General features: G+C 45.6%; 1 protein-coding gene across 5 annotated transcripts in view; it reads left to right on the top strand.

Moving 5' to 3' along the window:
* The window catches only part of TMOD1 (tropomodulin 1), a 74081-nt gene that overhangs the window by 24305 nt on the left and 34482 nt on the right, over positions 1 to 15294 (top strand). For 4 of the 5 annotated variants that reach the window (XM_080669126.1, XM_080669128.1, XM_080669127.1 and 1 more), the window contains one exon: positions 10075 to 10231. The exons of the other annotated variant lie outside the window; for it this stretch is intronic. In XM_080669126.1, the coding sequence (XP_080525252.1) occupies positions 10075 to 10231 (157 nt within the window). The remainder of the gene's footprint in view (positions 1 to 10074; positions 10232 to 15294) is intronic. 5 annotated transcript variants of the gene reach the window in all.

The raw sequence follows: 15294 nt of genomic DNA on the forward strand, positions 1-15294 counted from the left end.
ACACCCACAACATCAGGGAGGTAATAAACCTGAAGGAAGGAAGATGGACCAGTCTGGGTCATCTTTTACTTTTCCACTCTTGAAAGAGTTGTGTACATAAGAAAGTTTTGACTTAAACCTTCCAGGAAGAAAAGCAACAACAAAGCCAATGGTAAATGGCCACTGTTTCTTAGTCTCTATGTCAGAGACAATAGGGAGTGGTGGGGACTGAGGCAAACGGGAGTTTGTGTTTGACTAAAGGACACTTAATACTCAGTTTCACCAATTGTTGACATCAAGAGATACTGGAAATATGAATTTTTATGTAACAAGTTTCCTATTTTGAAATTTTGGCAGCTCATTCAAACACATAGACCAAACAAACCACATTTGGGCATTCGACTGGACTGTAGGCCTCCCAGGACCACTGCATTCCAGGCATTGCAAGAGGAACAGGGCAAAAAGAAAGGGAAAGGACAACAGCCATTATTCAGGTGCCTGTTTTAAGGGAGGTGAATGGACACTGCCACAGGCACTTCTCATATCTTTGACAGGAACTTAGTTTCATGCATGGTACGGCTTAGCTGCAAGGGAGCCTTGGAAATACAGTTTTTATCTGAGTGTCCGTGTGCTCAGTTAAAAGAGTGGAGTGTTTTTATTACTGAAGTAGGAGAGACATGCTATTAGGGACCATTTGGGTTTTCAGTTTTGTGGCCTGATGTTGTGTTTTGCCAAAAGCCCTAAGGAGGAGTTAGTAGGGGTTTAATTAAATCCAGACCAAAGAAAACATTACAAAGGTCTTACTCTCTAGTTGGCATTTCCCCAAACCCCCATTAGTGAACTCTGGTCCCATTTGGACACCCCTAACCTGATACCTTTCATAATGTGTTCCTTCTTCCAAACCTGCTTGGGACAGCAATTGGGTGACCCGGCAAACAGCTTGAGGCAGCAGGTGTAATGTTGACCTGAAGGGTGTCCAAGTAATACCATCCTTTTCCTAGCTGGAAATGGATGCCCAGTGTTTGGTGCTAGGGATTCAGAGAAGACTAAGATGCATTCCAGCTGGCCTTTGAGGGGCACCCAGTCTTCTCAGGGAGGGAGTTATGGTATAGATGTGCTCCAACACAGATTAGGATGAGCATTATAGAAGACCTGGCCAGATGCCTAGGGGCATTTGGAGAGAGACTTGCCAGATCAATGTGAGAAGCACTGCAAAGGCTGAACAGGGTGCCCAAAGGGAGGGTTTTGAAAGACGAATGCAGGGGAGGAAGAGGGATGGAATTCCAGACAGAGGGCACAGCCCAAGCAACGCATGGCAGGGTAGAGTGCAGGGCGTGACTGTGGAATGCGGAGTAGCCGCATGGCAGTGGCTGAAACATGGCACACTTGAAGCCAGGAACAAATCAGGAGGCTGAAGTAGGTTGGAGTCCAACCATAAAGAGCTCTCCACGCCTGCCTGATGAATTTGGTCATGATCCCGCAGGTCAGTGGAGGGGCTGAGCACTTGGATGTGTTGGGGAGTGACAGGGTCAGATGCTCATGTTGGTGAGGTCTGCTGGCTGCTGGGAGGGGGAAGGAGTAGAGGTAGAGGCCCAAGGAAAGGAGACCAGCCAGGAGGTGGGTCTGATGCTCCCAGGAAGGCATGATGGACTGAACGAGGGTGGTGCCTGTCGGATGGAGACAGATCAGAAACCTGAATTGTTGGGCTCACCAAAGCCTTCCCCTAGCAAACCGTGTCCCCTCGTCCTGCCATGCCTTTGTCTATGCTGTGCTCTCTATCCCACCGTAGCACCACTTTCCTCTCTCCTCTTCATCTTGCTGGTTCTCATCCGGTCCCCTGGGACTCAGCTCAGGTAGCCGCTCCTCCAAGAAGCCTATGGGTGGAAGGGATGGAGTAAGCTGCTCACACGTGGGTGTGTCTCCCTCTCGCTGTGAACCCCTATGGAGCAGGATCACACATTCATTGTCTCAGGATGCCCAGTGCCGGCACAGCAGGGAATGTGCCGAAAAGGGGGATCAGGAGAAAGCCAGGGACGGAAGGTTTGGCCCCACCTTGTGCCATGCATGCCAGAGAGAGTCAAAGTGTGTTGTTATGACCAGTACATCCCACCATCAACAATTCCTGGGCTTGGGCCACAGGATGCCTTTGGAAGTCAGCACTGATGTCCTATAAAGTTGGTTGTGAGAAATAGCAGCTATTGGGCTTCACCAGTCCTGCAGCGAGGTCATGATGGTTGAGCCAAAGGCCTGGATCTTTCTGGAGAAAAAGAGAAGATGCCCAGAGTGTGTCTGTTGGGGCGGGGCGTATGTTTAGAGAGAGGGCCTCTTAGAGGTTTGCACCTTGCTTGTCCCCTCTGTGTCTGGGGTGTGACTGGTGTGGCCCCTCCGCCCCTCCACACTGTCAGGTTAAGTCCCCCATATGTGACAATAAACAGCTAAAGCCACTGAATGATTTCTAGTGGGATCTGGGAGTTGCTGGTTGGCAGTGCAGAGGCTGAGCGCTCTTTATCTGGATGGGGCCTGAGGGACTAGAGGGCTGCATTTCACACAAGGGAAGCACACCAGGCAGATAACTGGAAAATAAAAGTCCTCCAGACCATCTGAAAAAAAAAAAGTGTGTGTGTGGGGGTGTCAAATACCTTATAAAAGGTAAGTGGATGACTGACTTCTGTAAAATGTTCGGCCTGGCTGCGGTGGTGGAGGGGTGGGTCATCGGGTAAGGGCATGCTGAGCTGGTTTGAGGTAGGATGGGGAGAAAAGTCATGGGAATTCTGAGAAGTTAAACCTCCTGGGTTTCTCTCACCCCAGGACAGTATCTCCACGCCTCTGGGCCTCAGTTTCTTTGCCTGTAAAGTGAGACTAGATTGATAAGGAGGGGAGCTCTGGCTCGCTTACGCTGGGAGAGGAGCCTGGTTCTCACATGGTGCCACAACTGTTTCCAGGATCCGTTCCTAGAGGAAGCAGGCTTGGGATGGAAAGTTTGCTGTGGCTTGCAAGTCGAGAGCCCTGGCTCTCAGTCCAGTGTGTGACCTCAGGCAAGGCCCTGCCCCGCCCTGGCTCATGGCTGCTCCCAGTAGCTAGTGAGGTTGTAGCACATGGTCCATCCTCTTCTAAGGAGTTGTGTCTGGCTCAGTCACAGGACAGAAACCCAGGACTCCTGGAACCCAGACCCAGAGGCACATTTTACATCCCCTTGTTCTTAGGCACAGCTGTTTAATTGGGGAAAGTGATAAACTTGTCACTGTGAAGGTTAGGGGGGACATTTTATATATGATTAGCCACCAGTCTGAACCATGCATACTGCTCCTTGGGCATGCTGTTTCTATACAGTGTGGTTTCTACACAAGCTCAGGCGTCCTGGCTGTGTGGCTAACAAGCTGTGTGACTTTGGGCAAGTGGCTTTAATTTTCTATGCCTTGGTTTCCCCAACTGAAAAATAAAAGAATTGGCCCAGAGGCCCTCTAAGGCAGGGGTGGGCAAACTTTTTGACTCGAGGGCCACAATGGGTTCTTAAACTGGACTGGAGGGCCGGAACAAAAGCATGGATGGAGTGTTTGTGTGAACTAATATAAATTCAAAGTAAAGGAGCGGAGGGGAGAGCAAGAGAACAGGATAGAACAGCCGGATCCGGCCCGCGGGCCGTAGTTTGCCCGCAGCTGCTCTAAGGGCTTTGCAGCTCTGAGCTGCCAGGAGTCAATGCTTCTTTTAATAAGTTGTGTGTGTGTGTATGTGTGTTGCCTGTGTGTGCACATATTATGCATGTGTACATATCTGAACAATCCCTCAATGGTGCTAGTCAGCACGGCTTCTCACGTAGCCCTAACTATCTATAGCCATGATAACGGTGCAGATACTTGATATTTGGCCTCACTGGCACCTGTTGGTAGGGTGTTAGAACTCCTAACAGCACAGTTGAGGATTTATCAAAGTTTCCATCATCCTTTAGACAACTGGGCTCCAGAGTGTGGCTGGGAAAATTAGACCAAGATGTTAACCTGTCAAGCTGTACATCCCAGTTTTAATTTTACGACATTGAAAAGGCAGTGACTCTTTAAAAATACATGAGTAATGGGGGAGGGGGGGGCCAATGGGGCGATAAGGACACATGTGTAATACCTTAATCAATAAAGAAAAAATAAAAAACATTAAAAAAAAACATGAGTAAGGCACTACAAGAAGAGATTGCCTAATTTCCCCCCTATGATTATTTCCAAGAACATATTAAACTTTTAGTGTGTTTTTAACATTAAAAACACTTCTGTAAAAACCCATGTATATACCCCTTTCTTCCTCTAGAGCAAGCCTGATATGGGCAAGACACTCAATATTTATGGAATAAATGAATGAATATCTTGACTGTCTCTACAGAGAATTTTAGTCTGATAGGAACCTTAGATCAGATGTGGCAGAGTGGACTGAGTCTAGTCTACAGGTGTGTTTTATTTGCCTTAGGATTGTTTTGAAAATATTTGGATCATGTGTCAATATTAAAATCAAGAGATTTCACATAAAGATGAGTACATCTAATAACATCACCCACATTCTTTTTTAAAATATATTTTTATTGATTTCAGAGAAGAAGGGAGAGGGGGACAGAGATAGAAAAAATCAATGATGAGAGAAAATTATTGATCGTCTGCTTCCTGCATGCCCCCAACTGGGGAACAAGCTCGCAAGCTGGGCGTGTGCCCTGATTGGGAATCAAACCATGACCTCCTGGTTCATAGGTCAACACTCAACCACTGAGACATGCCGGCTGGCATCACCCACGTTCTTACATGGAAATATGTTGCTGGGGCCTCAGAAGCTCCAGTGTAGCACAGTCTCCACCACTCTAAGTATCTAACAGCTATGATTTTAGGCTAAGATCAGAGAGCATCTAGAAATTCCTCCTCCTTAAAACCAACACTAACTTTCCTCTCCGGAAATGATAAAATCATCCATGCATTAGTCACTGCCTTTCTCATGTGAGTAGATTTGCGGTTGTAAGTAAGGAAATGAACACATGCTAGAGTCCTATGTACCAGAGCTTTCTCCCAAAGCCAATCTCACCCATAACCAACCTGTCATTGGACTAAAGATGTACGTGTGACATGTGCATGTGAATACAGAGTCCCCTAATGACAGCTGGTGACTGTCCTGAAGGAGCCAGACTGATACTTGCCTTTGAACTAACTATAAAGAAAGTATGTGCCCAAATAATGTACTCTGTGCACATTGTAAGATTAGGAGACAGAGACTTAAATTCCTTAAAGTTAGATGGTTCCAATTATCCGCAGGCACCATAGACGTATACAACCTTTACAGGCAATGTGGAGGCTAGTTATTCTTTGCTATTCAGTAAAGCAGACTCCTCTCCCCTTAAGGATCTTGATTAACCGTAAAATCTAAAGCAATACCTTATTTTCCATACATGCTGTCATTGAGACTTTTCTCTCTTCTACTTTACTTCCTCCATTTACCTTCCATCCCCCTGGTTAATCCAAATTAGAGAGCTCTTTGTGAGGGCCTGGCCTTACCTGTTAGCACACAGGCCTGACACACAATACTTACTCCCCAGATGTTTTTTTGAGTGAGAAGGAATAAAGGAAGGAATATACATTTCTATGCAAACATGTCCACCAAATGCTCTGCTGGTCAGAGCTCCCGTGGTTGGGGGAACCCTCTCCTCACCTGTTGGATGCCTGGGTCTGAGAGTCCGTTTTAGGTTCTAGTAGTCATGACAGATCCAAGGCAGTATTTTCTTACCCATTTAACTCCTCGACAACAAATTCACATATTAAGGCACATCTGGTCATAAAACGGGACACCACTTTATAACTTGCCCAGCTCTCACTCAGCCAGTCTCTGCATCACTGTTGGCCACTGGCACACACAGGGCCTTTGTCCTCAGCAGTCCTCAGCCACTTAGTTTAGTTATTGCACTAGCTTTTTTTTTTTAGATAAAATATGCCAATTTTACATTTTTAAAATATTCATATGTCATAAAATTCACCCATTTAAAGTGTGCAGCTCAATATTTTTAGTATATTCACAGAATTATGCAACCATCACAATGAATTTTAGAACATTTTCATCACCTTAAGAAAAAGACCCATCCCATTAGCCGTGACTCCCTGTTTCCCCTCGACCCCCCCTGCTCTAGGCATCTACTACCTACTTTCTGTCTCTATAGATGTGACCATTCTGGACATGTCATGTAAATGGAATCACACTGTCGTCCTTTGTGACTGGCTTCTTTCACTTAGCACAGTGTTTTCAAGGTTTGCTCTATGTTGTAACAGGTATCAGTACTTCATTTCTGTTTATTGCCAAATAGTATTCTGTCGCATGGATACCACACTTATTTATCCATTCATCGTTTGATGGACGTGTGAGTTGTTTCTACTTTTTGGCTATCATGAATAATGCTGCTATGAACTGGAGAAGTTTTTGCGTAGACATATGCTTTCATTTTTCTTGGGTATATGCCTAGGAGTGGAATTATTGCATCAGATGATAACTGCATGTTGAAGCTTTTGAGAAACTGCCAGACTGTTTTCCAACGAGGCTGCACCATTTTACATTCCCATTAGCAGTGAATGAAGGTTCTGATTTCCCCACATTCTTGCCAACGTTTGTTATCTGTCTTTTTTATTATAGCTATCCTAGTGGGTATGAAGTAGTATCTCTTTCTGTGTTTGATGTTCATTTCCCTGGTGACTCACGAAGTTGAGCATCTTTTCATGGGTTTATTGGCCATTTTTATGTCTCAATTGGAGAAATGTCTGTTCAGATCCTTTGCCCATTTTTAAATTGGGTTATGTGTCTTGTATTTTGAGTTGTAAGAGATCTTTATGTGTTCTGGATGCCAGACTTCTGTTAGATATATGATTTGCAGGTTTTCCCCAATCTGTGGGTTGTCTTTTCACTCTCTTGACAGTGTCCTTTAAAGCACAAGCATTTTAATGTTGAGAATGTCTAATTTATCTATTTTTCTTCTGTTGTTTATTGTTTTAGTAGCATATCTAAGAAACCATTGCTTCACCCAGGGTCACAGAGATTTATGCCTATGTTTTCTTCTAAAACTTTTATAGTCTTAGCTCTTATATTTAGGTCTTTGATCCATTTTGAGTTAATTTTTGTTATATCATGTGAGGTCACATGCCATTTTTGAAGATAAATTAAAATGAAAAATAATCAGGACTTTAAAAATATGCAGCTGTCTCTGATTTTAATTGAAAATCATGTTATGTTTCATTAAACATATCCTTTAATGGAAAAAAATTAATTCTTAACAAGGCTAATATTCTCAGTAATTACTTTAAGAATTCTATAAGCTGAAAATTGTTAGAAAAGGCCTTTGACATTCTTGTTTCTTTTTAAAAATCAACTGCTTTCAGTAGAGATTTAAATAAATAAAGCCATATTTTAACATGCTATATAAATAATATTTTAAAAAATGTTTAAAAATGTCTATTTTCCTCTTATAATGATATGGGCTTCAATTTAACACAGTGGTTTTTCAATCAGGAGTGATTCTGCTCCCCAGAGGACATCTGGCGATATTTGGAGACATTTTTGTTTGTTACAACCTAGGGAGGAGGATGGTACTGTCATCTACTGGACAGAGATGCTGCTGAACAGTCTGCAGGGCACAGAACAGCCCCCAACACAAGGACTCACCCAGCCCCAAATAGCAATTGTGCCACAGTTGAAAACCCTACTTTAACTAAATCAGTGGCCCCTCTTAGATATATTCGAGAAGAGATATGAGTTTGCAAACCCCTTTCCCCTCATTTACAACCTCGTGGTTTTCTGCTATCACAATACTGAGCCTTTCAGAGGCCAGAATGTGCCCCAGAATCTTAACTGCCCCCACAACCCTTCATATACAAAAATCTTTGAGGATCATTGGGAAAATGCTTGTTTTGTTGCTTAGTTTATTTTGTACTTGTGTGTTTTCATTTTTGAATCTTAAGATATATTTGGATAAGTCTTCCCCTGTTCAACATGCATATGTGGGTAAACAAGTCTCCTGTTAAAATGTATTTTATCTGATTATAGAACAATAGTTATAAGAAGCAGTTGTGAGTGCTTGGCACTGTGCTGAGCACTGATCCTGCATTATCTAACTTAATTTTCTCAACAACCCTGAGTGACTAACATTCACGTATTACAGCCACAGACACTGAGGCACAATGAGATGCAACTGGCCCAGGACCATATGCGTCATCACTACTCCAAGTCAGGGCATGAGCTTGAGGGGGGTCCACTGTGAGGTGCAGGCATGTCACAGAGCATTTGGTTACTCATTATGGGTAGTCACAGAGAGACAGTTAGGTTGTTCTCGCCCTCAGTTAAGTCACAGTCGGTGCCCTGCCATGGGAGAGAAGGAGTGGACCACACAGCAGGCTAGCCACCGGAGAGCCATCTCACCTTGGGCATGCCCACAGATGCGTGGCTCACCTGTGACCATCACCCATCCTGCATATCACAGTGGACAGCGTCTGAGGACTGCTGCTTAGGGAAAACTGGGATGTCGGTGATATCTCTTAGGTTCTTAATAGTCACCCCTAATCTGTCAAGGCTCATTTTCTACCTACTGGCCATCTACTCACAACATGCTCCAACTCCCAAATGTCTCTTCTGACTTGTGGCTTAAATCTACTTGCATGTACACCAGCACCACGCCCCTATACACGCCCAGCACTGAGCTAGACCTGCGCACCTTCAGTCTCCCAGAGTCGGCCGCTCCAGTCCCCTGGTCTCACCGGCCCTGCTCTTACCGGAATAGCACTGTGGGGTTGAATAGCAGTGAAACATCTTGTAAAAATTATAGCCTGCAGTAGTATTTCTCTCCCAGGCTTTATCCCTCTGTGTACACATAGCTGTCTCCACATACCTGATATCATTCCCCTCTCAGAGGGGTTTTGGGAAAGGAGCCTTGGTGTGGGTGAGTGACTGAAGATATGCATTTTGATGTACAAAGATCGGAGATGGAATGGCTGTCCAGTTAGGCCACGTTGAGGGTGTGGCAGGAAGTGAGGTGAGTTTCTGCTCACATCTGCCTTCCAGGTATCCTCCACCACCTCTTCGAGTGAAAGGGGGAGAGAGCAATGATTAGAAAGAACGATTGCCCTCCTCCCCCAAATCTAAAGAAGACCTGTCCCTGAAACTCCTTGGGCAAATCTTTCCTTGTTCTGAGCCTCAGTTTCCCCTTGAAGGATGGATACATACATCAGACAATCTCTAAGCATCTTTGCAAGTATAAACTCTTTTTTTTAACGTTGAATGTCTAAGGTATTGGGGGCTGCGTTAAAGGGAAGCCAAACCCACCCTACGTAGGAATCTGCTTTAATAGGAAGCCCACACCTAGAAGCCTGCCCACGTTGGAAGGAGACACGACAATGATTGGTTGATGCTATCTTTCTTCAGAGACCCATCTCCAGGGGCGACGTTCAAAATATTTAACAGCCAGCATTGCATGAGCACTGACTGTCAGAGAGGGAGAAGGAGCTGGTCGGGCCTTCCCGGGATGCAGCCTGAAAACTCGCCTCCCCCACCTGGCCCGCCTCGCCTGCCCATGCCACCTCTCCCACCTCACCGCCTGCTGAGCCTTTACCGATTGTTTTTTTTTTGGGGGGGGGGTCTGCCTCTTCCTGCCTGACTCTGCATCCAGGGCCCTAACTCAAACCCCTTGGCCTTCTTCTCTCCCCGATTGCTTATACACAACGGCTATAAATATCCTCCTGCATCCAAACACCAGCTTAATCGTATTTGTCACTCAACAGATGCTCTCGGAGCATCCCTCTGTGCTCAGCCCCATGTTGGCTGACCCCTCATCCTCTCGTCCTCAAAAAACATTAGAGGCTGAGGAACGCAAGGAGATCAAAAGACCTAGCCTAGTTCTTCCCTCGCCTGTTGCATGACCTTAGACATGTCCCTATCCCTACCAGGTGTCAGACTCCTTACATGTAAATGAGTGACTTGAGCCCCATTGTTCAGTGATGAGTTTCTGGAGAAATGCACGTCTTCAGCAGCTGACCGCTCTCTCTCTCTTTCTCTCTCTCTCTCTGTTTCTCTCTGTCACCCGGGCTGCCACCTCCACTGTAGAACGCACTGCTGCCTGCAGGCCTGAGGCAGAAGGATCAGACCACCAAGGCGCCCACGGGCCCCTTTAAAAGGGAGGAGCTCTTGGATCACTTGGAAAAGCAAGCAAAGGAGTTTAAGGACCGAGAAGATCTGGTCCCCTACACAGGGGAAAAGCGAGGTACCGAATCATGTTGCTCTTATGAATATGCCACTCTCCATGAATCGCTGAGTGCCAACTGTATGCCAGGCCGCGTTGAGCCCAATGTGACTGGGCCTCCTTGCCTACATCCCTGCCTGGCCAAAAAACAAACCCAACTCCAAAAGCATTGTTGATGTAGATGTAGGGAAGTTTTTGGTTAAACCAGACCAGTGTAACGCCCCCCTTAATCCCCTTTAACTGGGATGCCCTGCTTATTTTTTTATACAAACCTAGACACTTTTGAAAATGACAGAGGTAATCATTAATCATGATATCAGCACATGAGACCTAAACAAGGCCCATTCTGTGCAAACCAAGAACAAGAGATACCCTATCTCTCCCCTAACCATCTCTGCTCTTTCCCAAAAGTTCCTCTCTGGCAGTTGCATTACTCCTTCCTTCATCCGTTCCTCCATGACTCTGCCCCAGCCTAAGGCAAGCCTCCAGAAGTGTCTGAGGAACAGAGGCAGCCCTGACGCCCAGCCCTTCGAGGGCTTCCTATTGCTCTCCAAACCATTCTACCGCCCCCTCCATCATGCTCGCCCTCGCTCAACTCCCTGCTTCCCACAGGCCTGCTGAGCGCTTCTCCACCTCACCACCTGGGCAGCTATTCCTCTTCCCTCAGCCTGGAATGCTGGCCCTGCTGGCTGCCTCTGTGCTGTCTTCCTGCCCCGTCAGAGGCATAACGGTTGGAAACAGCCTGGAGCAGGGTGCATTCGGTTGCAATCTTGGCACTACCACTTCCTACTTGTGTGAGCTTGAGTAAACTGTTAAACCTGCTGTGCCTCCATTTCCTGGTCTGTAAATGGGGGCCGATGAAAACGATATTACCAGTTATGAGGCTGAGGTCAGATATAGTGAATGTTATGCAAGTATTCGCTATGAGTACCCTTTGATCCCTCTTTCAGGGAAGCCTTTCCTGTCTCCTGGGTTTAGGACATGCAGTCCCTTCAGCTCCCCCTTGGTAATTCTCCACCTCAGGGGTTTGTGGGCTTCCTTCATAGCAATTCCCACATTATCATCATCTCTGTATCATTTGTCTCTCTCCCTGGCCTGTAAGCCCCATGAGGATAGGGACTCGGGCTGTTTTTGCTCACATGGTACCCTCAGCACCCGGTGCAGGGCCTGGTGTACAGTAGGGCTCAGTAGAGAGTTGGTGAATGAATGAATGAGTTCAAATTAAATAAATGCATAATGCCTGGTGGCTCAGTTGGTTGGAGTGTTATCCCGTGCACTGAAAGGTTACAGGTTCGCTCCCCAGTCAAGGTGTGTACGGGAGGCAACTGATTGATGTTTCTCTCTCTCTCTCTCTGAAATTAATAAAAAACATATTTTTAAAAAAGAATATAAGCCTCATGAGTACAAGGACCACATCTGTCTGGTTCATTGCAACCACATCTAACAAACCCTAGCACATAGTAGACACCCAATATGTATTCCTTAAATTAATTAGTTAATTGTGTAATTGTTTAGTCTCTTCCATTGTCCCCCAAGAATGTAAGTGAGATGAGCCACGGGTCCAGGTCTGTGGCTGTTAGCTCTGTATCCCTGTTGAATTAGCACAATACCCTGCAGAGTATCTGCTGGATAAATAATGAAATGAAAAGGGCAATAGGCGTCAAAAAGGGCAGTGGGGAGGACGTTGAGCCATCCCAAACCCTGGCGTTGGAGCTCAGACCAAATTTTATTGAAAACTTGGAGGGTCAGGGAAGCCCAGAAGGAGGACTGTGTGATCTGGAAGGTGGTGGCAGGGCAAGGGGTGGGGCTGACTGGGGCCTTGACCAGAAGGGCTAGGTGTGCCCTGCTGAAATGTGGCACGAGACGTTCTTAAGCAAGGCACTTGTGCCATGAGGAGTGGTTTCAGCACAGCAGAGAAAGATAATAGAATCTCTGGATTCCATGGCCTTAAAACACTCAGCGTCCCACCCACACATTTGAAAAATGAGGAAACTGAGGTTGTGAGAGAGTCGGCAGCAGGCCTGGGTGGATGGCTGGTGAGTCCTTGCTGGCGTCCACTTGCTCAGGCCCCCATCGCTCTCCCAGGGGAGGAGCTGCGGAGGGGATGGGGGTGAGAAGGGGATCTGGGCGGAACACAACCAGTCCTGCCGCTCCAGAGGAGCCAGTCTGGCTGGAGCCTGGCACAGTGCCCTCAGCTCCCAGAGCCTGGCTGCCTTCGTGAAAACCAGGCCGACCCCAGGAGGGTAGCTGGAATTTATTCTGTTGCCGCATAATGACAAGCTTAAAAGGTTCTTCATCATCACTGTCACCCCCAACATCAGTGTCATCTCCATAAAGTATTTCCTGGTGATTGTTGGAGTCCTTGTAGATTGAATGAGGGTGGGGGTCTCAGCAGAGAGTGTGGGGAAGACCTTCCATCTCCAACAGCCAGACTCGGGGCCATTCAGTCCAGCCCTGGCTGGGCATTCACCCATGCTGGGCCTAGAGCTAGCTAGGCTGAGGGGAAACAACACTCCAGCATGCAAGACCCTACAGAATGTGGTAGGAGCCATACACTGGTGCACAGTCCCGAGGAATGTGAACTTCATTCACGCTGACTCAAGCAGGGGTCAGAATAAAATATCCATGCAGAATATTTTCCCTAGAATTAGGTTTGTTTGGCTATACGTGCTAGGGGAAAAAGTAAAATAAGAGAGCTTAAGCAAGGTGGAAGTTTAATTTTCTTTCACTTACACGGGTTGCAGGGTTAGGCAGTCCAGAGCTAGTAAGGCATCTTGCCTGGTATTAGGAATCAACACCCTTTCCAGTTTATTATTATTATTACTATTATTTTAATCCTCACCCGAGGATATTTTTCCATTGATTTTTAGAGAGTGGGAGAGGGAAAGACAGAGAGAAATATCACTGTGAGAGAAGAGCATCGATTGGTTGCCTCCTACTGGAGCCTGACCAGGGCCCAGGCCGGGGAGGAGCCTGCAACCGAGGTATGTGCCTCCACCGGAATGGAACCCGGGATCCTTTGGTCTGCAGGCCGACGCTCTATCCACTGAGCCAAACCGGCTAGGGCCACCCTTACCAGTTTTTTAATCTTTCATCCCCTGCAACATGTTCTTGTCCTCGTGGCCTTTCCGGTTGCTTGAAGCTCCAGTCATCAGACCCACATCCAATTAGTAAGATGAAGGAAGGGAAGAAGCCAGAATCCTTCTTGTACCTCTCTGGAGGCACCTGCTGTAGGGGATAGGAAACCATAGGTCTTAAATATTTATTAGATTTCATCCTAGCCATTGTATCGGTCATGTTCACAGTTGATTTTCATTTTAGCCCCTTTGTCTCCTTTGTATGTTTTGCCCTTTTCCAGATCTATCTCTGGGTACATTTCCCCTCAGACGATTTTGTTGTGTATTGGCTATTGCTGTAAACAATTTAAACAAGGAAAGTAACTCAACGTAATTTCCTCCACTGAGAGATAGACACTGATCCCATTTTAGTGAATTTTCTTCTGGACATTTCTCTCTGCACTTTCTACCCCTTCCCACCTCTACCATTACCACCCTGGTCCAAGTCACCCTCATCTCTCACCTGGACTATTGCAGGAGCCTCCTGACTATCGCCCGCTTCCATCCTCACCTGCTTCGGGCTATTATCAATCAGTCGTGAAAGTGAGCAGGTTTTTAAAAATTGAGGTAATAGTCACATAACATAAAATTAACCATTTTAAAGTGACCAGTTCAGGGGCATTTAGTACATTCATAATGTTGTGCAAGCACCATCTCTGTCTAGATCGAAAACACTTTCATCACTCCAGACTGAAACCCTGTACCAAGTGAGCAGTTCCTCTTATTCTCCCTTCCCCTCTGGCCCCCGGCAACCACCAGTCTGTTCCTCTGGATTTATCTATCCTGGATATTTCCTCTAAATTAAATCACATAATGTGTGACTTCGTGTGTCTGGCTGCTTTCGCTTAGCGTCTTGTTTTCGCGAGTCATTCATTCCCTTTTATGACTGAGTAATATTCTGTAGTTTGTTTAACCGTCCACCCAGTGATGAACCTTTTGGTTGTTTCCACTTTTTGGCTACTGTGATTAGTGCTGTTATGAACATTTATGTACAAGTGTTTGTTTGTCTGTTTTCAGGGTGTGTTTTTTTGTTGTTGTTGGATCATATGGGGAAAGAAGTTTTTTGAAGAACTGAAAAACTTTTCCAAAGCAACTTCACCATTTTACATTCCCACCAGCAATATACAAGGTTCCACTTTCTCCACATCCTTGCCAGTCCTCGTTATTTTGGTTGTTGGTTTTTACTATAGCCATCCTCATGGGTGTGAGGTGGTATCTCATTGCAATTTCGACTTGCATTTCCCTAATGACTAAGGATGTTGAGCATCTTTTCACATGTTGCTGGAGAAATGTCTACAAATCCTTTGCCCATTTTAAAATTGGGTTTTGTTGTGCTTGTTGAGTTGTAAGACTTCTTTAATATAGTCTGCATATTAGACCCTATCAAATATGTGACTGTGAATATTTTCTTCCATTGTGTATGTTGGCTTTTCACTTTATTGATAGTATCCTTCAATGCACAAAAGTTTTAAATTTTTTATTTTTATTGATTTTTACAGAGAGAGGAAGGGAGAAGAAGAATAGAGAAATAGAAACATCTGTGAGAGAGAAACATCATTGATCGGCTGCCTCCTGCACGCCCCCTACTGGGAATTGAGCCTGCAATCCAGGCATAAGTCCTGACTGGGAATCGAATCGGTGACCTCTTGGTTCCTGCATTGATGCTCAACCGCTGAGCCTCACCAACTGGGCAAAGCTTTAAATTTTTATGAAGTCCAATTGATCTATTTTTTCTTTTATTGTCATGTCTAAGAATACATTGCCAAATCTAAGGTCATGAAGATTTACGTCTGTTTTCTTTTAAGAGTTTTAATAGTTTTAGCTATTATGTTGAATAGATGCTATGAGATAGGGGTCCAACTTCACCCTTTTGCATGTGGATCTCCAGTTGTCCCAGCACAACTTCTTTTTTAAAAAATATATTTTTATTGACTTCAGAGAAAAAGGGAGAGAGAGTGAGAGAGGGAG

The sequence above is a fragment of the Plecotus auritus genome, assembly GCF_963455305.1.
Source record: "Plecotus auritus genome assembly, chromosome: 5".
In the NCBI taxonomy this organism is placed as follows: Eukaryota; Metazoa; Chordata; class Mammalia; order Chiroptera; family Vespertilionidae; genus Plecotus; species Plecotus auritus.